The following is a 25,995-nucleotide window of genomic DNA, read 5'->3' as shown; positions in this document are numbered from 1 at the left end:
GAGCACTGGCTGCAAGTGGTACCCGGAGCCAGGCCAGGGACGGAAAGGTGCAGATAAGGCTGCATAACAATCCCTGACATGCTGGCTGAAAACAGCCCCGGTGTGCTAACCCGCGTCTTCTGCAGGTCAGAAACCCAAGTGTGTTGCTGGGCTCCCTGCTCTGGGTCTCGCAAACCTAAAACCACAGTGTCTGCTGGGCTGCACCAGTTTCCAGAGCTCGGAGTTGCTGGCAGAGGTCGGTCTCGCACTCTGTGGGTGGAAGCCCCCACGTTCTTGCTGACTTGTAGCCGGACCACTTGCCCTCTGGGGGCCGTCCTCAGGTCCTGACAACGGGGCCGTCCGCTTCTTCAAGGTCCACTAAGATGGAGTTCTGTAGACGTGACCTGGTCAAGGGACAGATAACCACCCCCCCCCCCGGGCATTGCTGGCCCCACATGCAAGGGGCAGCTGTGCCGGGCGTGGACATCCTAGTGGCCTGTCAGCGATCCGCCAGCCCAGCGCACCTGCAACAGGCTCCATCCAGTGGGACACTTCACTCTTCGTGGTGTTTAAAATTTCTCCTTCTTGAGACCCACACGATGATGACCTTCCTAGTTCCTCTTTCTCGGTGTTCCTATTTTCCTGTCCACTTACTGTGACTCTTCCTCTCCTTGTAGTGAGAAATACTGGTCACATGCATGACACTCTGCTGTCTGACAGTTACCGATCTGTAGTTCCTTGTCTGTCCTACTTTTGTTGGACATTTGGGTGATTCCCAATTTGGTGATGGTATTGGTTACCTACTTTTGTATAACGAATCACCCCCCAAAATTAGTGGCTTAAAACAGCCTGTGCTGTGTCACTGTTTCTGGAGGCTGAGATTCTGGACCTGGCTCCCTGGGTCCCCTGACTCCTGCCCCTCCCATGGCTGCCGCCCAGATGCTGACCGGGGCTGTGATCTCAAGTCAGCCTCTGCCTGGACTGAAGTCATATCCATGTTTACTTGGGTTGTTGGAAAGGGTCACTTCTCACAGGCTGTTGGATTAAGGCTTCGGCTCCTCACTGGTGGTTAGTAATCTGGCCCCCACCCCCGCCGGCACTCTGTGCCACAGGGATGTGGCCATGAGGCAGCCTTGCAGGTGGCCTCCTAAGAGAGCCAGTAGCCAGTGAGAGGACCGGAGAGAAGGTGTGAACAGGTGGAAATCACAGTGTTTGTGAGTTCATCTCAGGAGTGGCCGCTGTGCGACATTCCATCAGTGAGAAGCAAGTCGTCGGTCCAGCCCACACCCAGAGGACAGGTTTCAAGGACAGAAGAGTGCCAGGGGGTGGAAATCCCTGGGCACTGTTCTAAAAATTAAGCACCCTCCCATATCTCCTGAGGCGTGTGCCAACTCCCAGCCATACCTGGGCAGGCACGGAATTTCTGGGTGTCAGGAGACGTGGACCTTCGGCTGTCCCGGTAGTGAGTGCCCGCTTCCCCCAGTGCCCATGCCAACTCACATGCCCACTGGCAACATTCCTGTCACTTCATATATCACCAACGCTTGTTATTACCAGAATTTTTATTTTGGGTCAACATTTGACTTTCTCAGATCAAAGGATGAGGTCTGGCCTTTCTCATTTATTCCATGACCGTCTTCGATTTGCTCTTTTGTGGAGGGAGTACCGACCTGCCTCTTTTGTCTGTTTCCCTGTTCTTTCCTTACTGATTTGTGTGGCTTCGTCGTATAATCTGGATTCTTGCTTCTTGGTGGTTATGGGAATTGCGAGACTTCCTAGTTTTCTTTCCTGCCCCTGCAGGAAATCTTTGGATGAAGGGGTCTTATTTGAACATAATTACATTTAACAGTCTTTTCCTTTACAAACTCTTACTCCCTTTCCTTGGCCTTGACTTTGCCGGTCTTCTAGATGCGGTTTTTCACCGATGTCTCCAGCTGTCACCTCTGTCCTGATGCCTCCCCGCCTGTCTTCACGTACGACTTCAGCTGTCTGCTCAACGGTGCCACCTCCCCTTCTCACAGATAGCCCCACACCAGTGCACCCTGAACTGAGCTCAAACCACCCTTCCAAGTCCACCTTCTGCCATGTTCCTGTCCTCCCTGTGTTTCCTGATTCCATGAATCAGTTAATGCACATACAGAACAGAGCAGAGCACATGGCAAGCCCTCAGTAAACGTCAGCTCTGGATATCACGTCCCTCCCACCCGGCACAGTGCTTGGCTCATAAAAGCACACAGACACTTCATTGGTGAATGTAAATGAGCAGCACTTCCCAGGAGGGCGTGGGGAAGGGAGGAACACCCCAGACTGTGTTAGGATGCCCAGAGACTCCCAGGGCCCACTAATCAGCGCTGCTTCTGGCCCCAAGGGGCTCAGTGCTGCTCCTGGCCCCAAGGGGCGTAGTCCTGCTCCATGGCCCTGTCTTTGGACAGATGAAGTCACTGGGCAGGGTGTGTCTGTGTGTGTGTGACAACTTCCATGTGAATGGCCAGAACCGCCAGGGTCTCCTCACATGTGGCCCTTGAGTGAGCCCCCCATTCTCTCTCTCTTTATGGCTTGGGAGGAGCTAGTGACCAAAGTCTTTGCTGCTCAGAACTGAAGACTGTCCCTTGATTTGTCCATTAAAATCCAGAGTAGTGGGGTGTGTGGGTAGTTCAGTTGGCTAAGCATCTGCCTTCTGTTCAGGTCATGATCTCAGGGTCCTGGGATCCAGCCCCCGCACCACCACGGGCTGCTCTGAGTCTCTCAGGATCTTGGAAATCTGGCTGGAGGTTTGGACAAGGGTTGGGAGCTCTGTGCGGGGAGTCTAGGAGCACTGGAGAGAGCTCCTCCTTGCCAGCTCAGCTGTGCCTTTGTACGGTTACTCCAGGTCTCCTCTGCACCAGGGCAGGAGGGGTGGCCTTGCTGGCCTGGATGACCCCAATGACAGCCCAGGGGCAGCCCTGTTCCCTTGGCTCCAGGGCGCCTCAAGCACCCAGCACCTACGTGGCCCAGCCTCCAGGCTCCCAAGCCCACGGGTCCCCTACATTCTTCCTCGTACCCGCAGCCGCAGAGCATCCGGGGCGCCTCCGATGGGCCCTGGGGTTGGAGCAGGAGGTCCCTCCACGGGTCAATGAGCTGAAAGAGGTGGCCAGGACTGCGGGTCCGGGCCTGACGGGGGCGGGGCTTGCCTGAACCGGTAAGTGGGTGGGGCCTGGACGATGGGAGGGGCGGGGATGTGGCAGGGTGGTAGGCGGGGCCGAACTGGCAGGTAGGAATGAAGCAGGCAGGTGGGCGGAGCCAGAGCTGCTCCGGTGGGCAGGGCCGGATCTGTCCGAGGGCGGGGATAGGGGCGGAATCCGAGCAGGTGGGAGGGCCCGGATCTGTCCGGGGGCGGGAATGGGGGTGGGACGGTGGGTGGGGCTCGGCGGGGCCCTGCCCCGGACCTTCCGGGAGGAGGGGCTGGGAGGAGCGCCAGGAGGCGCGGGCGAGCCTTCCGAGGAGGTGGCCGCCGGCGCCGGACGAGGACCCGGGCAGGGGACAGGACTTGGACCGGGCTGCGGGTGGGGTCGGGCGCCACCCGGCGGCGTCCTGGGCTTCTTTCTGGGCTTCTTCCTGCTCTCCTCCCGGGACCCGCGGTGGCCGGTGGGTGACCCACCGCGAAGCCCTGACTCTGTCGAGGTCCTTTGCACCCCATCTTTGGAAAGCTGCCAGACTTTGTCACTTTCGCTTTCGTCCCCACCTGGAACGGGGCAGATGGCTTCACTGTCTTAGAAAAGGGAGCCAGCCAGGCCCGCGGGGCCGTGGAAATCCCAGAACTTAGACCAGCTGCCCCGACTACGGTCCCGAGCCCCGCCCACCGAGAGCACCAGGAAAGCAGGCTCCACGGTAAATATTGTTGGCCTTTATGTTATCAACAATCTGCCCATGAAGACAGGGGAAAACACGACTGGAATGACATCCTCCCAGGCGTGAGGGTGGATTTGGTTGATTTTCTTAGGGGTGAGGAGTGCCCTGCCCCAGGAAGCCTATCTGCAGAGACCATGTTGGGTGGGAATCCGTGGCAGGGGCCTTCTCCTCCCCGTGGGTTGTGTGTGTAGTCACTTAGTGTTTGAACACACCTGTCCTGCACAGTGACCCACAGACAAGCAGCTTAATTAACCTCAGCATTCTTAGAGTGTCCCCAAGCAATGAATGACCCAATCAGTATGATGTCCTGTTTGAAGTCAGGCACAAATACGATGCTGTCCTCTTGCTCAGTGCCTGGAAGGGAGACCTGGGGATGCTGATGCTGGCAGTGGCCACCCTGGGGAGCAGCCAGTACCCCACCAGATGAGCGTGGCCGAATCACTTTTCTCTGTGTTTACTCAGCCTGGCTGAGCGTTGACAAATCTGTCCAGGACCCATGGATCCCTGACTTACTTCATCCTTGTTCTCGTGGGTAGAACACAGTGGCCAGCAACTTACCAGTGAGGCAGGCACAGCCAGTTACAGGGGACACGGTGGGGCAGGGCCGTGGGGGAAGTTCTGTGGTACTATGAACTAATCCCTTAATTGTGGGGTTGCAGGCAGGTTCCATGGGGTTCCAGAGGAAGGGCCCAGGCCAGAGCTAATTACTAAGCACACTTAAGCAGTCACCCGTGCCTCTCAGCCTCCACTGTACCCCCACCCTGAGTTGTCACGGGATTGTCCTGAGTGTGTCAGCTCTAAGCAAAGCAGGGAGTGTTGAGATGCTATGACCCGAATGCAAAGCTGGCCCTGCCAGGTTTTTGGCTTTGTATTTTTGGAAGAAAGACTTCTTAGGTGGTTGTGTCTAGCATCACAGAGCCTTCTTTGTTCATTTGTGTGCATGAGGAAGTTCAGCTTTGCTGAGTGTTGAAATCAGAATAGGCCTGCTTGTTCATTTCTGCATGCTTATAGACTCAGCAGAAAGCTCTGGAACATGCAGTTCCTGGGTCCGGATGTGCTCGTTTAGTGCTTCGTTTCGTGGAAGGGAATGCAGCCGGCAGGTCCAGACTTCAGTCTGGCTGCATGCTGGGGTAACCGCCAGCGCTGGCTTTGCAGCCCTCACCCCATGTGTGCTCTGCTCTGCAGGGCCCCCACTCCAGGCTGCTGCACTGTTCCTGCCCTCCAGAGGCTCCAGGTTCAGGGTCATCCCTTGTGAGAGCCGCTGAGTGCAAAATTGTGTGCCGTCATTTGATGGTTGAAAGAGAGCCAGCGTGGGCTGCTCAAGACAGCAGGGCTGTGGGGAACTACTTGTCTTCCTCGGGATTTAGAAATGGCAGTCAGGGACTGGGTCGGGCAGGGGAAGAAGGCCCAAGGATAATATTTGAAGGCTACGGATACACAAAGATGGGAAGGCTACGGATACACAAAAGTGAAGGCCCTCACTGTCAGCCACGTGCAGTCCAGATCCCCTGCCTCCCTTTCCAGCTTTGGCCACTCTTTTTGTGTCTCCTGACATGCTGACCTTCCTGAAGATCTTTTTTTGTATGCCTCACTTTCCTTACATTTGCTCTCCTGCCCAGGATGCCCTGTTGGGTAATCCTCTGCATGTCAGAGGGCACCTTCTCCAATGAAGACCTCACAGGCAGAGCTGGAGAGCCCCTCCTCTGGCTTCCATTGCTCTTTGCATGGACCTCTGTAGGTTCTCTTGCCCCATCCAACCCCCCACCCATTGCCCTTCAGATGGGAGGGGTCTTTGCCCCACTTCCTGCAGCAGGGCCACGTCTCCCTCATCTAGGGACCCTCTGAGCCATTGCTGGTGTTTGGCGTAGAGCAAGCATTTGGTAAATAATCCTTGGTTGCAGCCCAGCCACACGCAGGGCACAGGGAAGTGCCTTGCCCACTCGGTGCAGAAAGTGTGGGCTGAGCATTCTTCCTGGCACTCAGACTGGGTACATTTAGTGCAGCCAGATCCCAGGGGGCTTGAGGAGTTGGTGTTCAGTGCAGCAGCAGGAGTACAAACCCCAGCAGACCCCACTGCCCCCAGGACAGAATGCAGGTCCTTCTTGGCAGCAGAATAGCCTGTCTAGCCCCAGCCCCACCCGTCCCACAAGCTCACAGTTGCACCTTCCCGGCCACTCTACCCATGGGGTCTGGGCTCCCTCCCACCCTTGAGGGTGGGGATGCTGCTCTGTGGGGATGGCTCCCTGCTCTCCCTGGCTGACAGCTCCTGTGGCGGGGCATGGTGATGTCACGAGAGGCGGGTCCACTGACATGCTTCTCGCTCTGAGTCCAGGTAAGGCCAGAGCCGGAGAGAGTTACTGGGAGCACGAGTGTTGGGGATAGTCCAACCTGTGGGAGCAAAGGGGATCCATGAGCCAGGGGGTGGGGGAAGGAGAAGGGAGAGGTGGAAAATGGAATGACAGAAAGATGGGAGGAAAGTCAGGGATGACAAACGAGGAGGTACTGCAAGAAGAAACACGGGTCCAAGAGTCCGTGCTGCAGAAGACACTGGGGAGATTCAGACAAGAATCGATGAGGAGGTGGTGGGCTCCAGGAGGGGGTCTCTGTAGGGAAGGCGGGGGGCCAGCAGAGGCCAGCTAATGGGCAGTGGAGACAAGGGGCCCTCCTAAGGCTTCATGTCTGAGGGACTGGCCAAGAAGGGAGCAGTGATCAAGTCAAGAGAAGATTCTGTTTGTCTTAATGATAAGAGATCTGACCCCTGTTTGGGAAACAAAAGTGGGAAGACCCTGCAAGCTTCTCCAGCCACACACCTGGCTTCCAGGTCACCCTCATCATGATAAGCATACAGAAAGGGGACAAGGGAAATTAAACTTGTCAAGGATGCCCAGATGGTGGCCATAGGAGGACAAGAACCTGACTTTTCCCTCTCTCCGCCCAGGGCGTTGGCCCCCGGGGTCCTGCATCTTGGAAGTTACCACCCACAGCTAATTGGAGCCGAGTCTCTGGCCAAGTCCACCCCACCCAGAATGGAGCCCAGCCTCCCGGCCGTCAGCCCAGGGTGGATCCCACCTCTTGAACCTCCCTAGGGTCAAGGACACAGGCTTCCAGTAAGGGCAGGTTCCCCAGCCGCCCCACCCCTGTTCCCAGTCCTTTCTGAGCCACCAGTAAAATCTTCCCTCCCACATTCCTCCCCACCCTTGGCTGGGGAGACGCAGGACCCCTCCTCCTGGCCTGGCTCACTCTGCTCCCTCCCTTCTCAAGTGTTGTGTAATCTCTCTTCACATTTCCATTCTACTTGTCTAACAGATCAAAGTTTAATAGGTTTTCCTTCCCTGTGCCTCCCGACAGCTACCTCAATTTACATCACAATGAGGATAATTTCTGCCGTTGGAGAGATCTCCATCATTACTTCAGGGAATGCAATGTGGGGCGTCTCAGCATTCTGCTGGGGGCTTTGGCTCCCAACCTTGCGGCTGCCCCTCCGTCCAGGCAATTTGCTCGGCCACCTGCATGCTGACTTTACCAGATTGCATTTGGGGGGACTGTGAGAGCCTCGGATGTGAATTTTCTGCAGATGGAGAGGGATATTCAGTTCCTTAGTGAGCTCTCTGTTCTCAAGGAGTTTAAAAGGGGTCCTGCTAGTTTTGGTCTTTAAAAATCACCCAATGGAATTACTTTCTTTAGTCAGCTGTTTTAAACCTGTACTAAGGAATGTGTAATGAACAGACGGAAGAGAAGCCATTTTGTTGGGTTTGCAATATACTGTCTTCAGAATATGGGTGCCTCTGCATGCCTCAGTGGTGTGGGGGGGACCACCACCTGAAGACATTAAAGCCATCAGGCAAGATTTTACATAACTTCCTGGGAGGGCAGAAAAGGGAAGCAGCAGATCGCCCCAGCATTGGGAGAAGCTCCGTTTCCTTCTCAGTGCTCTGCTTCAGTGGTTCCTAAAGGGAGTGCGTTTCCAGCGAGGTGCACTGGGATAAATGATGTCTGTGTACTTAGCAAGAAGCGGTAGCGGGTTTCGTGTCAGTAACCGGCTGCTCTGGGTTGGGCACGGGGGTGACCCTGGGGAAGTACACTTTCTGTCGCCAGGGCAGGGATGATTGTAGTGGTGCTCAGAGAGGCGAGGCGCTTGCTCCAGGTCACACGGCCATTAAACTGGGAGCCAGCACATGAGTCCAGCTGCAAACTTGGTCCTCATTCCGATTCCCCCCGCCCATCAGATGCAGAGCTCCAAGCGCGCGTGGGTGGGGTGGACAGCCCCTTCTGAGCCCGCGCTGGGGAAGAAGACGTCCCCGTCGGAGCGAGCGCCGCTCCCCGTGCGCCCCTGCACCTGCGGGCCCGCGGAGCCCGCCTCTGCCGTTCCCTGCTGGTTGGCGGGGGTAGCGCCCCGCGCACCTGTGTCCTCTGCGGCGCCTAAACCCTCGAGGCCTGTCCCAGGCCTCCCTCCCAGAGGCTTCAACTTATCCCCATTCGCAACCATCTGATGCTACACCTTCAGGGCTGCGAAGAGTTGGGGGCGAACTCAGAAGTGATCCCGCAGCATCTCGTCAGCAGTGAGCGGTGACAGAGGACAAGTCACTTGCCACTCAGGCTGCAGTGGTGGGTCGGGGAACACCCCCCCCCCCCCCCCCCCCCCGTCAGGATCTCCTGGAGGCTTGCTCCAAGGGCGGAGTCTCAGCTCCCAGCCCAGCCTGCTGACTTAACCTGCTTTTCAGCAAGGTCTCCGCGTGATTTCTCTGCAGAGCACGCACTCGGCACTCGGCACTCCAGCTCTCTACTTGCTTCCGGGTATATTTCATCTCTGGTATTTTGGAAGATCAAAATGATGACTAAGTTTGCCGCTGGATGTAAGCCCCAGTCCCCAGTGTAACAGCTGTGTGAGCTGGAGCAAGCGTCCCACCTCTCTGAGCATGGGTGAGATCATGTCTGCAGCGAGGCCAAGCTCCAGACATCTCCCACCGGCAGGACCCCTCCTCCATCTGAGCCCTGGTGGTGTCCTCCTCAGTGCTGCCTCACTCAGCCCTAACTTACCTAGCCGGACTGCTTAGAAATGTCCCACTCTGATGGCAGCCTTTGCCCCAGAAACCCGCAAGTCCTGTGCTCACCACGGTGCAGTGAACTTCGGCTGTGTCCCTGGCTTGGTTGAGCCTCAGTCGCCAAATGCCGGCGGGGATTTCATGGAAGGGCCTTTCAGGTCCCACAAGACCCTTCCTCAGTCACCCCCATGATTCGGCGACGAATGCTTTTGATTGTGAAAGGGTAGAGTTTCCCTCTCTGGGGTCCCAGAAAGGGAGTTGCCTGCCTGCCTGGCTCTGGCAGCCACCTTCTGAACAGGGGCTGGGCCCGAGGTTTCCAAGAACCTTCAGTTCTCAAGTTCCATGTGCCTTGACTCACAAAACGGTCTTGTTTTTTTCCAATTAAAATTCCGCTCCATAAGAGACCCAGCTGTAGCTTCGAATTCTTCCACAAAGACGATCACTGTATGGCATAGAAAAACAGTGCACAGTGGCCTCTGGGAGGCTCTGTCCCTTGAGCATCCGCCTTGGTTTCTGCTGAGGTCATGACCTCAGTCTGGGTTGTGAAATCGAGCCCCGTGTCCTGCTCTGTACTCAGTGCGGAGTCTGCTTGAGATTCTCTCTCCCTCTCCCTCTGCCCCTCCCCACTGCTCATGCGTGCGCGCGCTCTCTCTCTTTCTCTCTCTCTCTCTCTCTCTGTCTCTAAATAAATAAATAAAATCTTTAAACAGCAAAAAAGAAAAGAAAAACATGTGCATAATGTTTTCTGTTTCTCCTCCTTAATTAGCTTCTCTCCTTTAGGAAAAGCAAAGCCCGCCCTTCTGATTTCACCAAATTAACGCTGACCACCCTCGTCACTGATGAAGCTCCTGTGGTCTTGGGAATGGAAGCAGTGGAATGGTCGGGGCCTGGGCCCCTAGAGTGAGGAGGCCATGTCTGGAGCTCCCTGTGTTAGGCCTGGGAGGTGAGTGCTCCTGATGAAAATAAATCTTCAGAGAATGAGCAGGGAATATTACTGGGGTGTTTAAGCTACGCTACTTCAGGTATATAGCATGAATAAAAATGGGGTCCCTGCCCTTAAGAATTGTGCATTCTTGGGGGTTAGGCATGACATAATGAATATGTTGTCATACGGGTGTGACCAGCACATCAGGGCGGGGAGATAAAATGGGCCCAGAGGGGTGTGAGGAATGTTTGGTAGGGGAGCTGGCCCTGTATGAGCCCATGGGACAGACAGAAGCCCTCCAAGCCTGGGGTTCAGCCTCAGCAGGGAACTTGGGTGGAGTGTAGGTCCCGGGACTGCAGGCTAGGTCTGGGGCAGAGGCCCCGACTGCTGGTACCGCCTGGAAGGCAGGCTGGCTGAGTTCATCCACAGTCCGTGGCACCTGGCCCCAAAGCCTTCGGCCCCGAAGAGTGGGACCTCCAGGGGCACAAGGAGCCAGTGAGGCTGCTGACCAGAGCTTAGTGAGAGGTGTGTGTGTCCCCGGGAGACCAGCTGGGAGGTGTCCACCCTGCCCAGGTCGGGGAGAGGGCAGAGCCATGTCCAGAGGGGAGGGGAGTCGATGCTGGCAGTGTCCTGGGGTGAATCTCGCAGGATTGGCCTCCAGCTGCACCGACGTCACACTGGAGGCTTCTCCCAGTTTGACCTTGCCTACCGCTCTAGGGTTGAAGAATATGTAGGCTGAAGACGGAAATACATAACAAGGGTTGGGAAGGTTCAGATGGGCTCGGATTTGGAGGGAGTGCTACAGTGCCCAGAGGGATTTTCCAGCTGTGTCCAGACGAGCAGGAAGAAGAAGGGACAGACTCACTCTCGGATGCTGATGGTGTAGCGCTCACAGGTAAGCGCTCCCTGCCAGGAGGGACATGACCGGTTCCGGCTCCTGCCCGGACCAATCCTTTCAGGGACTCAGAGGATGCACACCAGTCCCCAGCAAGCTGGCAACACTGCCTGCAGGGTGGGGGAGGGGGGAGTGGTGGCCACGGAGCAGGAGGGATGGCCCAGAGGCGGGATGAGGCAAATTCAATCACTCAGGGGACACCTGCCACATGGTACATCCTGGCTGCTGGCAGCGTGGCAGAGAACCAAAGAGAGGACACCTGTCCTCAGCAGCAGAATTCTGATTTACAGAAAGATGGCTTTTAGAAGGACAGCATGGCCTCCCAGGTGCCCCCTGGCAGGTCTGTGTCTGCGGGATGCCGTGTTCCACTGGTGAACACGTGTGTCCTTTGACATCTGAGTGTTTTTCTCGGTGAGACCTCCTCTCACCTCCTCGGTGAGACCTGCCCGCTGTGGGCCACCACCAGCCCAGCTCAGACTCCAGGTGCTCACGGGGCCCAGGACCAGGAGGGTCTGTGAAGGATTGAGGGGCCCCCTGGCTGGGGCTAAGTGTGAAGACACGTGCCCAGAACTCATCTGAGCTTAGCCAGCCGGTCTGCTGTCCCAGCCACTTGCTCAGGAAAGGGCACCTGCTCCCCTAATGGCTGGAATCAAAGCTAAGTGGATTCTACTCAAATGGGAGGGCTGCTGGCCCTCTTCCCCCCAGTCTCATTATCATAATTAACGGTGCTTGGCAGGGGTGATGGGCCTCACTGACTGTGCTACTCCCGCCGCCCTCAGAGCCCAGACCCCAGCTAGCTCACGTACCCGGACTCATGCTGTCTCTGGCCTCTTTGTGACTGGGCATGATGTCCTCGAGGATCGCCAGGTCACACCAAGCATTGGCGTCACCTCTGCATCAAGGCTGACTCGTACATTGTGTGGACACCACGTCTTGTCAACCTACTCTTCTGTCAGTGGACGTCCCCACCATCCCCAGACCAACTAAACCATCTCTTCGTGGGGACCCATGTACCTATACTGTTTTCACGTCTCTGGTGATTTCAAAGGACAGCTGAGTTCAAGAACCTTCCATCTACACCAGGGAGTCTCGGGTTTGCATGTGCGGAAAATTCACCCTTGTTGAGAGTCCAGAGGCCTGTTGTAAGGCTGTGTCCTGTCCCTGGACTTCCTCCTCTGGGCTCCCCAGAGACTCTGACCTGCCATCCTGAGAGACCTTCCTTGCTCGTCCGTCCTTTGTTGAAGTGTGAGCACACCAGGGCTGGGGAACCGATGCACCAGGTCCTCGAGCCTCTGGGATCTTGAGTCCACGCCAGACCCAGCCGGTCCCCAAGCCCATCCTGCAGGCTCACCAGGCTCTGCCACAGGCTCCCAGACAGGACGGCAACTTCTACCTCCCCTGAACTGGAACCCTTAGCCTTGAACTGGAGCACAGTCCTGCTGCTGTGGTGCGTGGTGTGAGTAACCAGCTCGTTTGATCCACATGCTAGGAGGTGCAAATTTCACGTGGGCTTGTGAGCAGTTTCTTAGGTTTAAATGAAGAAAACCGGGCCCAGCTGAGCCACCCTACATGTGAATAAATGCGACACACTTGGCAACCCGTCACGGACCTTGGTTTCCCACCCACATCTGCTGTCACAGCGGTCTACCTGCTCCCAGGGATTCCCCCGTGCCCCCTGTCTCCCTAGCTCAGTGCAGGCCTGGGACACAGGCTCTGCAGCCCTCAAGGTGAAAGTGGCTGCTGTCCTGTGTCTTTCAGAGCCATGTAACACCTCTGTAACTGGGCTACCTTCTCTCTATCAGGTTGTTTTTTGGTACCACTGGGGAAGATTTGGATACTAGCCCCCCTCCCCAGAATCCCTGTTTCTGTTGCATGAATTTGTACAGCGCGGGATTCTGGGGGAGGAACGCGTGTGTCACTGGATGTACACACCATTAACACCGTAAGCCTTGTCCGTCGTGTGCTCCGTAATGATTCAGGAGTGCATGTCCATGTCCTGCACCTGCCGCTCCCAGCAGCTTTTGGTGTCCGATCTCGGCAGCAGAGCCTGGGGAGAAGTGAGCGGGTCCTTTGAACTCTGCTCCACATGCACATACCCTTCCTGCTCCCCCTGCTTTGCCCAATGTAGAGGCCCTTGGTCTTCTGTCTCGGATTGTTCACACCTGCTGTCGTGTGCTCCCGCGTGCTGCCTGCCACCCTCTCGCGGACGTCTGACAGGGTCTGGAGCAACTTCGCAGCTTGCTTCTCATTGTTAGATTCGACATGCCCTACAATAGGACCTGTTCAAATTTACTTCAACCCACATTGGCTTCTGGCTCCCATTCCAGGACCCTCCGCTTGGGCAGTCACACCTTCCCACGCCTGTCGGCTTACCTGTCCTGGAGCTTGATCCCCAAGCAACCTTCAGAGGTAGAAATGTAGTGTTTCACACCTTCCTGCATTTCATACGATAATTGGTCTGCATAGTCTCTTTGTTGTACAACATAGGCCCAAATAATTTTCTTTAAAATCTGGCCTTACCCATCTCACTGTACCACAGGCTTGACAGCTCAGCATCTTGGAGTGTGTTGTGTGGGGCTCCCGTATAGCCCTCATTACTGCCATAAGTTCAGGGCCAAGCTCCGAAACATGCATTTGGGGGATGACTCCAGGCAAGAAGTCTCCTGGAACAAGGCAAAACCGAAACTGGGAATTTGACCCTGAAATTTGACTTCTGGGCCAGTGTTTTCGCTTGCAGGGGTTTTTCTGTCTGGTTACATAAGACGAAATTCATTCTGATGTTTGAACAAAATAGCAGCTGTGAGACAGCAGTGTGGGCCTCGAGCGAGCCCTTCCTGCAAATACTGCTGGTTTGGTACCAGAACACGTTTGTCTTACACTCACTAAAAATCCTAATTTGTGAAATCTAAGTTTCTATTCTGTTCAAGGACAAAGGTTGGCAAACTGCGGTATTTGGGCTGCAAAGCCTGAAATATTTACCATCCGGCCCTTTGTAGAACTTTAAAAAAATATATTTTTAAAGGATTTTTTTAAAGGTTTTTTTAACTTACTCATTTGAGAGAGAAAGAGAGAGACAGAGAGGGAGTGAAAGCATGAGCAGGGGGAGGATCAAAGGCAAAGGGAGAAGGAGGCTCTCCACCGAGCAGAGAGCCCGATGTGGGGCTCGATTCCAGGACCCTGGGATCATGACCTGAGCTGAAGGCACACACTTAATGGACTGAGCCACCCAGGCGTCTCTGCAGAACGTTTTCTGAGCCCCGCTCTGGAAGGTGAAATGTGCTGGTTGTTCCACGTGAGTGATGAGCTGGAAGGAGCAAACGTTGGGAGGTCTGTGAACCCCTGAAGCTAGGGGCAGTTTGGTTTGTTAGGCGTATATGCATTTTTGGAGATCAAGGAATCAGAGCTATGGGAGTCTCAAAAGGGTCCATGACCTCAAAGCATTAAGAACTACTGTGGAGTGTGGTCCGTGGCTGGACAGGGCAGGGAGGCTGGAGGACGTGTGTCCCTGCCTGTTACTTTAGGGCTTTGTTCCCACCATGAGACAGGAAGAAGGTTGCAGGAAACAGAGTGTGGTCTTCCCTAACCACGTGTCTCCCACATCCTCCTTATTCCTCCTGCCTCCTTCTAAGCACATTTGAGAATCTCTGCGTGTTTCTAGGAGAATCTGCCTCCTGAGAACCACGTCTCCCACTGCGTGGCCCAGTGTGGACCACCACAGCTGCACCAGAGTCTGGAACTGCAGCCCGGAGCACGTGCTGGGAGGCGGACCCCGATGTGGGTCACCACCAGAGACCTGCAGTATCTCATCTCGTCTCCGTGAAGGCGCCAGGCTGCCCTTCCCTGGCTGGTTTGCTCAGGAATCGGGAAGGCAGGGATGGTGTTGTCCCAGAGCTGGTGCCTGCGCGGGTCTGGCGCTCTTCTGAGGCTGCCATGGGGCCATAACCCCACATCTGGCCTCACCCGTTCCTACTTGCTTTCTGGCGAGTCTCCACCTTATCTACCCAGATCACGCTGAACTTGAGTCCCACTTCCCAGAATGCAGGTGTGTCTACTGTAAACTCAAGAACACTGGCTCCAAGACCCACCTGAACCCAAAAGAAATTCACCGAGGAAGGAAGAGGCAGTTCTGCTGTCGGTACTCCGTGAGATCATCCCTGGGAGAGACAACCGCAAGCTACGTGGGTGGAGAGGCGAGGGAATAACTTCCGGCTTTAATCACCGTGTGCCTCTGGTGAGCGGGGACAGGAGGAACTGGAAGCTTTGCCGCTGGGCCACAGTGCTGGTGAACACAGCTTTCTATTACAAATGTTTAAATCACCAAACTTTTCCATTTTGAAATGGAATCACAGCTCTAATCTAATTCACCCATATGCATAATTTTAAAGAAATCAACATAAGGTGCCCTAACAGGAATATCCAAAAGAAATTAAAGGGAAAGTCATTTATGACGAATTAATAGAAGCCGCACACGAGGAGGCAAAATGAGTGATTTGGACTCTCCCGTTCATGTACTGGATTTAAGAGACGAAGGAAAATACTCAAGGGACATTTCTTAAACTTTTTTAAAAATTACATTTGACATTTAGAAATTAGGGCCGAGTAAACTGGCTCACGTGTATGCGCACACACTCGTGTGCACACACACACGTGCACACATGTGCATACAGACCGATGTGCGGCACCCTTGGGAACACGTGCACACACGCAGAGGTGAGTGCACACACTTGTGCACACGTGTGTGCACAGACAAAGCACACATGTGTGTGCACACACACATGCATGTGTACCCACACGGTTCCAGGCGTCCCCCCACCCTGGGGCCTGGGCACCATGAAGGGATTTTCCTGGAAGGGTGAATAAGTCCCCTTAAAGCTCCAAATGGTAAAGGTCCAAGCTTCCCTAGATTCACAAGGTGGTCATGTGCTTGGAAAAGTCAGTATTTACGAAAACAGTGCGAGCAACATGCTGTTGGCCCTGAGAAGAGTCAGGCTCTGAGGTGGTTTTGAGCATGGGTTTCACCCCTGCGGTGGCCTGGTGGGACAGTCTCCTGCTGCGGGCACCCAGCCAGCCTCCTTGCTCCCTGGGGGCCTTCTGTCACTCCTCTCCATGATTAGAGCCCCCTGTAGCCTCCCACGTGCTCACGGGATGCTCTGGCCGAGGCGGCTTCCCCATCGGGAGCCCCTGTGTATCCAGGATGTTTCATGGATAAAAAGCAGTTTTCTTCTTAGCAGAGACAGTTCCTTCCACAGATTGCCAGTGGGGTGACTCATTCCCCTTTGTTTCTCCTTTTTAGCAGCACGCATCCTTCCCAACGCTTGCTGCACTGACGGCAACATAGCCGTCAGGGAGACAGACAGCAGACAAGGAAACCCGTGGCTGCACAAGGTAATTCAGGGCTTAGATCATGGCTTTCATAGAAACACACAGGGTAGTTTCCAGAGAGTCATGGGTGGGGAGTTGTTGCAACTAGCGAGTGTGGGGAAAGACTCTTGAGGAAGTGTTGATGTGAGATCTACCCATGGGAGTGGCATACAGGAAACAGCACGTGCCAAGGCCCTGAGGTTGGACAGATTTGGAGGAGGCAGATGGAGCCCCGTGTGATGGAACTCCCACATCAGACTCTGAGCCTCTCCTTTTCCTGTTCTTTCCTCGGGTCTCTCCTCAAAATATCATCAGGGAGGGCTTTCCTGGCCACTGCACAAACAGCCGCCGGCCCCCTGGCGCTGGCAGTCCTGGCCTCCACGTTCCCGGTTGATGTTCCTTCTTCAGTTGGGTGGCGCCTTTTCCCACTTCCCTGCACTAGAACAAGCCTGGGAGGAAGAGTGTGGCCTGTTTGTTCACCGCCTCCTGTGTCCCAAACAGCGCCCAGCACATGGCAGACATGCAGATGATGCTCGGGAGACAGGCGGAGCCAGACTGCAGAAGTGGGAGGAGGGGAGCCACCTGGGGAAGGCAGAGGGGTGCCAGAAGCGAGCGAGGATGGGGCCGGGGTGGGTGGAGGGGTGTCTCCAGGCCACGGGGAGGGCGAGTGGCCCACGGGAGGTGAGGGGCCTCTGCTGCTGCGACCCCGGCCCCGGCCTCGGCCTCAGGAGGGAATGGCGGAGAAACCAGGGGCCCTGGTCTACAATCTCGCTCTGCGGAGTTCTTCCCCCTTGATTAGTAAATGCGCGGTTTGGAGGCTTGGGGTCAACTCCGGCTCCACGCCCACTTCTGATTTGCTGTAATCTATGTGTCTCAGCCTCAGGGTTTCCATGGAAACCCCACCACAGATCAGCCCCAAGGCGGAGCAAAACCTCCGCAGAGTCCTGGTCCAGCCCCACGGGACGCTGCTGCCGAGCCTGCAGGTTAACGCTCTGTGCAGACGCGCACCTGCTTCCTGTTCCCCTCCTACCTTCTGCCCATTCTCCATCCCAAGAGTCACAGAGTACTTCCTTCCCTTTCGAGGTTCCATGGGCAGCAGGCCGAATGCGTCCCAGGCACGGGAGGTGAGGCCTCTCTCCACCTGGTGCAGGGCCGGGGACACAAGCTGGACGCAAGCAGGGATGCCCTGACCTGCGGCCTGCCCACCCCATCACGCAGGCCGTGTTGACCTGCCATATCTGATGCTCGCGTGTGTGACGCGACAGGCCGTGTGTATGTAGCGAGGGCAGAGGGGTGGACGGGCCCGTGCCCTGGGCAGGGTAGGTGGGGAGCTTCCACGGAGCCATCGGCAGGGGGAAGAGGGGTCCCTGGCAGGGGAGGGGAGAGGGGAGCACAAATGTGTCTCTGCCTGCTGTTTTCGTCAGCTTCGGCGGCAGACCTTGAGTGAGAGAGTACATGAACGAGTGAATGAAAAAAGGACTTGTTATAAAGGTCAGGTATTTCTGAGGTGCTTAGAACAGTGCTCACCACCCTGCACTGCAGTGCAGGTTGGAGTGAAGAGCACCGTCTGCACTGACACGTAAGCCATGGCCACGCCGGTGGGGTCTCGGGGAGCTGGCGCGTCGTGGGGGTGCCCCTGATGCCCAGGGACCCAGTGCGATGCCTTGAGCTGGGACGGCTGTGTTTTCATCCTGCCTCCTTCCCCACAGGATCATGGGAGGCCACCTGGACCTTCTGTTGGGGGTAATGCTCATGGCCGGCCCTGTGCTAACAATTCCTTCCTGCGCCTCTGATGGCCAGAGGGCCTTGTATCGCTCCTGCAACCTAACCCAGGTGCCGCCGATCCCCAACACCACCCAGATCCTCCTGCTCAGCTTCAACTACATCCGGACTGTGACAACCACGTCCTTCCCCTTCCTGGAGCAGCTGCAGCTTCTGGAGCTCGGGACCCAGTTTACCCCCTTTACCATCGGCAGAGAGGCCTTCAGAAACCTGCCCAACCTCAGGGTCTTGGACCTGGGCAAGAGTCAGGTGGATTTCCTGCATCCCGACGCTTTCCAGGGGCTGTTCCGCCTGCAGGAACTTAGACTCTTCCACTGTGGTCTGTCTGATAAGATATTAAAAGATGGTTATTTCAGAAATTTGGAGTCTTTGTCTCACCTGGACCTGTCCAAAAATCAAATTCATAGCCTTAACCTTCACCCTTCATTCTGGGAATTAAATTCCCTGAAGTCCATTGATTTTTCCCTCAACCAGATACCTGTCGTGTGTGAACATGAGCTTCAGCCGCTGCAAGGGAAAACGCTCTCGCTGTTAAACCTCGCTGCCAATCGGCTGTACAGCAGGGGCTCCATGGACTGGGGCACGTGCATGAACCCATTCAAAAACATGGTCCTGGAGACCCTGGACGTTTCTGGCAATGGTTGGACCGCAGACATCACGGGCAACTTCAGCAGGGCCGTCAGTGGGAGCCAGATCGCCTCCCTGGTGCTGGCTCACCACATTATGGGGCCTGGGTTTGGCTTTCAGAACATCAGGGACCCCAACCGGGACACGTTCGCTGGCCTGGCCAGGAGCACTCTGCTGTGGCTGGACCTGTCCTATGGCTTCATCTTCTCCCTGAACTTCCGAGTCTTTGAGGCCCTCAAAGACTTGAAGCTCCTGCAGCTGGCCCACAACAAGATCAACAGGATTGCAGAAGAAGCGTTTTATGGCCTCGACAGCCTCCAGGTTCTCAACATGTCCTACAACCTTCTGGGGGAGCTTTATGATTCCGATTTCTCCGGACTCCGACAGGTAGCCTATATTGATCTCCAAAACAATCATATTGGGATCATTCAGACCCAGACCTTCAGGTTCCTGAAAACGTTACAGACCTTGGATCTGCGGGACAATGCTCTTAAAACAATCTCTTTCCTGCCAAGCCTAGACACTATCTTCTTGGGTAGCAACAAGCTGGCGGCCTTGCCAGACGTGGAGCTTAAAGCCAACTTCATCCACTTGTCAGAGAACAGGCTGGAGGATCTGGATGATCTCTACTTCCTCCTCCAGGTCCCTGACCTCCAGGTCCTCATTCTGAATCAAAACCGCTTTTCTTCTTGTAGCCGAGCTCGCGGCCCGGCAGGGAGCCTCAGCCTGGAAACACTTTTCCTCGGAGGAAACATGTTGCAGCTTGCCTGGGAAACCGGCTTCTGCTGGGATGTGTTCAAGGGGCTTTCACGGCTCCGGGTCCTGTATCTGAACAATAACTACCTGACCTTTCTCCCGCCGGGCGCCCTTGGCGATCTCAGCTCGCTGAGGGGCCTCGACCTCAGCTCCAACAGGCTGACGGCGCTCGCTCCTGGCGACCTGCCTTCCAACCTGGAGGTGCTGGATGTGTCCAGAAACCAGCTCCTGTCCCTGGACCCCGACCTGCTGGCGTCCCTCACCGCCGTGGACATAACACACAACAAGTTCATCTGTGAGTGTGACCTCCGTTCTCTCGTTGCTTGGCTCAACCAGACCAACGTCACCGTGCTTGGGTCTGGTGCAGACATCTCCTGCATGTACCCCAACGCGCTCTCAGGGACCCCCCTCTCCTCTGTCTCCATGGAGGACTGTGATGAAGAGGAGGTCTTGAAGGCCCTACGGTTGTCTCTTTTCATCTCCTCCACGGTGACCCTGACTCTGTTCCTCGTGACAGTCTTTGTTTCCACCAAGCTCCGGGGCCTTTGTTTCGTCTGCTACAGGGCGGCCTGCAGACTGCTGTCCATGGTCCAGTCCGAGTGCCACGAGTCCGAGCCATACAGATATGATGCCTACTTCTGCTTCAGCAGCAGAGACTTTGAGTGGGTGCAGCGGGCACTGCTCAGACACCTGGATGCTCAGTATAGCGCCCAGAACAGATTCAACCTGTGCTTTGAAGAAAGAGACTTCGTCCCGGGGCGGGAGCACATTGCCAACATCCAGGACGCCGTGTGGGGCAGCAGGAAGGTGGTCTGCCTTGTGAGCAGACACTTCCTCCGGGATGGGTGGTGCCTGGAAGCCTTCGCTCATGCCCAGAGCAGGTGTGTGTCTGATGCAGACGGCGCCCTCATCCTGGTGGTCGTTGGGTCCCTGTCCCAGTACCAGCTGATGAAGCACCGGGGCATCGCGGGGTTTGTGCGGAAACGGCACTACCTGAGGTGGCCCGAGGACCTCCAGGACGTGGGCTGGTTCCTTCACACACTCTCCCAGCACATTCTGAAGAGAGAGAAGGACACCATTAGGGATGGGAGCATCCAGCTGCAGGCTGTGGTGACCGTCTCCTAGTAAAGAGCATTTCCCCCTAATCTCACGCCACAGATAACTCTTATTGTTTTGGGGTCCTGTTTTGGAGGTGTTTTTGTTTTTGTTTTTTTCCTACTAGGAAAACAACATAGCTCTGAATTCTAATAGCCACATAATGCCTGGTCTCACTGACCCGGAAATGGAAAGGAATCCTGTTCTCTCCAGACTCACCGACCGCAGGACACACCTTCGTCATGAGAAAGGCATGAGGAGAGGCAGTCCCGGTGGCGAGAGCCTTTCTCTGGTGCTCGCTCAGTTAGCAAGGGGTGCCCTGTGCTCTGCAGAGCAACACTGAGGAGGAAGAATGGAAAAGAGGGTGTGTTTCCTGCTTCCACCGCGGGGACGATGCTGCTGCTGGTTGCTGGTCCTGCTCTGTCTGAGATAAGCACTGTCCCCACAGAAGCCAGCAGGAGAGGACCTGGATCTTGTCGAGACCATAGCACTCTCCCTGTTCCTCATGAGCTCTTCTTCTTCACACGTGGCCTGTGTTCCCCTTCCTTCTCTCCCACACCCCGCTCATCCACTGTGCTACACGGGGAGCCTGGTTCCAGGCCTGATTCTGCTGCTCAGGCACTGTGTGACCTCGAGCACGATACCCCCTCTCTGGGCCTGCTTTTTTATCTGCGGGCCAGGTGCTATCTACCAAGGACCTCAGCCTTCTCAGATCTTCTCCTTAGTTACCTTGCTGGCCCCAAGGGCCTTCTGGAGGAAGTCAAAACTTCCCTGAAGTTGTATTTTTTTTTATCTTAAAATCTTACAAGAAGTCTCTGTATATTTTGCATTCTTTTTGTATGTTTATTTTATTTTTTATTTTTATTATTTTTTAAAGATTTTGTTTATTTATTTGACAGACAGAGATCACAAGTAGGCAGAGAGGCAGGCAGAGAGAGAGGGGGAAGCAGGCTCCCTGCTGAGCAGAGAGCCCGATGTGGGGCTTGATCCCAGGACCCTGGGATCATGACCTTAGTCGAAGGCAGAGGCCTCAACCCACTGAGCCACCCACAGAAATGTTTTTTTGCAGAAGTATTAAGAAAATTTAAACCGAGGAAGGTGTGCCAGAATATTGTCTGTGGCTTTACCCACAGCCCCCTAAGCCCAACAGCCCCAGCTCGGCTGCCACGTTTGAGGGGCGCCCTTAGGCCAGGGGCCCAGCATCCCAAAATGTCTCTCCTGTCCCCTGGCCCTGACTCCTCTGGAACATCCCTCCCCTCCCTCGACCCTCCACCTCTTCCTTCTGGAAAGTTCTCCCAGCTCTGCCCATCCATCCTTTGTGTTCTTCAAAACCCCACCCACCCAGCCTCCTGGGAGGCCTCCAACCCAGAATGCTCTTAAATTCTCAGCACCTAACCTGTTCTTCTAAGACAAGCACTTGTGATTTCCTGTGAGAGCCATGAGCCTGTCTGGCCACTCACCCCTCTGGACTATAAGCTCCGTGGGAAGACCTTTCTTCTGTGTCCCACCCTCACTGGCTCTCAGAGACCACGAATGGTTTTGGGAAGGAATTCCTTCTCTCTGTCTTCCTCCTTATCTGCTTGGTGAATTTCCTAGCACAACTGCCCTTTCCTGTAACCCTACAGATTTTTGTCACTGGCCCAGACAGCGAGCCACTGATGGCAGGGACGTTGTCTTATTCATCACTGTATCCTGATCCATAGCACATGCTTAAAGTGTGCTGGGAAGCCCAGCTCCTGGGAGGTGCTGGGTGCTGGGCGGAGAGCAGAAGGGCCAGGAGCCAGAGGCTCATTTCAAACCATGCAGCATGGTGTGGGACTCCTGGGTAGGGGGATGGTCTTAGCCTCTATGAGTAACCAGGGGTCGGACTAGAATGAGGAGAGGGAGAGATTAGATGGGGGGATGGAGGGATGATGGATGGTGTGATGGAGGAATGGGGTGATGGAGAGATGGGATGGAGGGTGGGGGGATGGAGGGGTAGAGGGATAGGATGAGGGTGTGGAGGATGGGGGGTGAAGGGATGAGGGGGATGGGGGATGGGAGAGAAAGGGGTGGAGGGATAGGATTTCTGAGGGATGATGGTGTTGGGGGATAGGCTGATGGGGATGGAGGAGTGGGGAATTAGGGGATGGGGGTAGAGGCGTGGGGCATGGAGGGATGAGGGGGATGGTGGGGTGGGGTGATGGAGAGTTGGGGTGATGGAAAGGTGGGATGACGCAAGATGAAGGAAGAGAGAGAGAAGCAGCTTCTTGTGAGCGTTGTACTAGGAAATGCAGTGACAAAACACCCACCACATGAAGGCTCTGCTGTAGGAACGGTTGTGACCAGGAATCAGGAAGATGGTAAAAGGCTACTGACCTGGGACAAATCTTCCTGCCCCCGTGGGGTTGTCATGCTTCTCCCCGCGCCGCAGGAACCTGGTCTTACATCAGGACCGCTGGAAGGGCATTCCCTTGTCCTGGTGGGGCGGGGGACTTGGGGGCAGTGCTAGCCCAGGTACCCCCTTGCTTTGGGGGACTGTCCCCATGACTGTTTTCTAAGCCAGATCAGACCTGTGGAAGGACAGGGGTGAGTGTATCTGTGGGAGCGGTAGGCTGGAACAGGAGGATGGAGTCCATTTCACAACCCTTCCTAATCCTCTGACTCAAAAACCCTAATAGCAGTAATTTTCCTAATGAAACACATTTAGAAAGCACCTTTTTGATGTTTCTGTCATAGTTAATGGGGAGCTGTTCACCACAGATATCCCGGCCACTGTTGAACTTGACAGGCCACTCTTTATTCCTGAATTTCTCTTCTCTGGCAAAGACCCCAAACATTTTTACAACCTTTTCATTTGCCTTCCCTCCCATCAGCAGACCCAACAGTTAGAATTCTGCTCCAGGCCATTTTTCTAAGTGTCGCTTCACAAGAGCTGGAGAAGGAAGGGCTGGTTGCATCATGTTGGGACTGTGACAAGCGAACAGTGACTGTCTGTGGAAGTCCTGCTGCTTCCATGGGGACCCCGAGCGAAGCTGGAGATGCGAGTGCTACGGACAGACCATGCAAGGAATTTGCAGGACCTGCTTGGCGCTGTGGTCGGGGTTACCTGGACAAGGTGGCCCCATTCCTGACTTTGAGCTGGAGATAGTGTTTGTTTTCTGAGGGCAGGCACTTCGCCTCCCCAGAAAGGTCACCTCCCTGAGACATGATAAATCTCAGTGACACCATGTCTCACTGGGGCCCCAGGCCCTGCAGGAAGCAGGTGATCTCTTGGAGTTTTCCCGCTGCCCTGACCCAGGCTTGCCGCTGGAGCAGCCCTGAGGACTTAACCCTTGAGGCTGCGTTCGTGGTTTCCGATGACCTTGGCCATCACTGGTTCAGGCTCTTCCCTGATGCTGCTGTGTTATAGGTCCAGTGTTGTCCAGGCCTCAGGTCGTGCCAAGCCTGGAGAGGTTTGCAAAAATAAGTCACCAGGGTTTCTGTGTGCCGGGCCATTATAAACAAGAGGACTTTTTGGAAAGAGGGCCTGGAGTCACCACGTGCTTCTAAGGAAGACCATGAGGCACAGGAGTCAAAGAAAAGGAGAGAGTCTGGTGTGCTGTTGGCCGGCACAGGTGCAGCCCCTAGATGAGCCAGGGCTGCGTCCCCAGCGAGCATCCTCCGAGGACGCCACCGCGGAAAGCACTCTGCTCGTGGCATCCAGCCAGCTGGGTGCTGTTGAACTGCTTGGAGCCCCAGGTTAGGGGGTTTTTATCATTGACCCCCCCCACCACCTCCCAATTAGAAGAAACAAGGAGCATGGTTCCAGCACAAAATAACTATGTGTCAAGGCCGGGTGGGGCACGGGGAGCGCACAGGCCACCCACTCTCTGAGCTCTGTGAGGCTGGACGCCCATCCTTGCGCTCCTGGAAAACCAGCCCGTTATTTGAGACGGAAACCTGTGGGTTGTTCTCTAACATGAACATGGATCCCACGTGTACACGTCGATGGGTTTGTATACACATCTGCCCAGATGTGAGCTCTTCCTCAGCCAAGACAGGGAGTGTTTCCGTCACCTTGAGAACTCCCTCCTGCCCCTCCCCTGTAGAACCTGCCCTTCGCCCCAACACAGCCAGCCGGGGCCAGGGATCCTGCCAACATGGGTGAGTGGAGCCTTCTAGAACTTCACATAAGTACAGTCATTCAATTAACCCCCTGTACCTGGCTGGACATTGAGCAGTTTGCTCCTCTTCCTGTGTTTGATGGGGTCACCAGCAGGCATCTGCCGTGTCTCCCACGGAGGCTCGCCCTCCCCCACGGAACGGGGCTGCTGCGCCTGGAGCAGGTGCAGCTGGTCCTTCACGGCTCTTTGCACCTGCTCCCATTGCTCTGGGGTAACTACCCGGGGTGAAGGGGTTGCAGGGTAGTGTCCATCCGGCACTTTCCAGAATGGCTTTCATGGCTGCCAAGGGCAGGAGGCTCTGCTGGCCCCACAGCCCTGGCCTGTGGCACCTGGCCTCCCACCTGCTTTTCCCTGCGGACCCTCGTGGTGAGCACCAGCACAATCAGGAGCCGGGTGGCCAAGGGTGAAGGCGGGAAAGGCTGTTGGGGGCCATGTCCGCTACCCGCCTGCACCTGCTGCGTCCGGGCTCCTTGCTGGAGGCCCCGAAAGCAGGCGGTGGGTGGGCATACCCCTGCACACGGCCTCAAGCACTGCACCATCTTCCACGCTTTCACGGGACGAAATACAGACCCATGAAGGATGAGCGACCCGCTCAGCTGATAAGTCGTCCACACCGGCCCACTCAGCTGGTAAGCTGTCCACACTGGGGTCTTCCAGACTCTTCTGTTCAATCCCACGTGGGGCCTGAACTCGATCCGTGACTCCGGAGCGAATTGGCAAACTCCTCTGAGATTACGTTTCCTCACTTGTTTTATGGGGTGAAGAGCAGGGTTTTATCATGTTTGGCGTCTTGCTCGGGTGGGGCGACCCTGCGGGTCTTCACTAGTTCTGCTGTTGAGTCTCCTGAGACAGACAGTCCCTGTGGGGCGGTGTCTGCTGCCAGGGACGGCGGGGTCTTCCTCCTGAGCATGGAGGCCCCTTTGGGACTGTCAGGGACCAGCCCACGGGGCCGGCAACAAAACCAGTGAGACGCGCGTGCTCCCCGCTCCCATCTGAGGTCTGAAACGTGCTTATGTTTGCAGTGAGGAAGCTGTGCTCTTTCCTCCATCTTAGAACCTCCTGCGCATCTGAGGATGGACCCTCACATTATGTCAGGAAAAACAGTGGTATTTCAACAATGTTCTTAGCCACCCTGCTTCACCCTCACAATGCAGACCCCAGTGAAGCTAGGTGGAGGCTTACGATGAGCTGTAACTGCTTTTCCATACCTGTGGGGGAGTACAGGCGGATGGAGGAAGCAGACGTGACCGCTAGATGGCAGCCGCGAACAACAAGCTAGGTTTCTAGTGGTGCCTGGCCGGTTCCCCAGGAGGCCCAGGCCTGCCCCAGCTGACCTTCCAGAGACAGTGAGGCCACAGGGGCAGAGGGCCTTCATGTCTGGGCTGGGTCTTTGCACAGAGAGCTCCAAAGGGCAGCAGCGGTCTGGGGCCTCCTGTGGTCCCAGGGTCCCAAGATCGATGGCCGGCAGCTGTTGGGTGTAGTTTTGTGAGTTATGGGTTA

The 25,995-nt window shown here is 55.6% G+C and overlaps 1 protein-coding gene across 6 annotated transcripts; it reads left to right on the top strand.

Annotated features, from left to right (window-relative positions):
- Positions 1 to 3,428: 3,428 nt before the first annotated feature.
- On the top strand, positions 3,429 to 21,132 carry TLR5 (toll like receptor 5). Of its 6 annotated transcripts, none has more exons than XM_045983329.1 (6): positions 3,429 to 3,846; positions 9,690 to 9,852; positions 10,552 to 10,729; positions 14,765 to 14,960; positions 16,026 to 16,114; positions 17,800 to 21,132. In XM_045983329.1, exon 6 carries the CDS (start codon positions 17,804 to 17,806, stop codon positions 20,378 to 20,380), a length of 2,577 nt encoding a protein of 858 aa, XP_045839285.1. In that variant the 5' UTR covers positions 3,429 to 3,846; positions 9,690 to 9,852; positions 10,552 to 10,729; positions 14,765 to 14,960; positions 16,026 to 16,114; positions 17,800 to 17,803; the 3' UTR covers positions 20,381 to 21,132. The 6 variants fall into 6 exon arrangements, with proteins under 6 accessions (XP_045839285.1, XP_045839281.1, XP_045839282.1 ...); XM_045983325.1 differs by having other exon boundaries at positions 16,023 to 16,114; XM_045983326.1 differs by having other exon boundaries at positions 14,388 to 14,960; positions 16,023 to 16,114.
- The last annotated feature ends 4,863 nt before the right edge of the window (positions 21,133 to 25,995 follow it).

Source organism: Meles meles, chromosome 17, assembly GCF_922984935.1.
Source record: "Meles meles chromosome 17, mMelMel3.1 paternal haplotype, whole genome shotgun sequence".
Taxonomy (NCBI): Eukaryota; Metazoa; Chordata; class Mammalia; order Carnivora; family Mustelidae; genus Meles; species Meles meles.
This window is presented reverse-complemented; position numbering and strand designations above follow the sequence as displayed.

Coding starts and splice junctions, on each gene's coding strand:
- TLR5 (XM_045983330.1), top strand. CDS start 17,804: ATGGGAGGCCACCTGGACCTTCTGTTGGGGGTAATGCTCATGGCCGGC.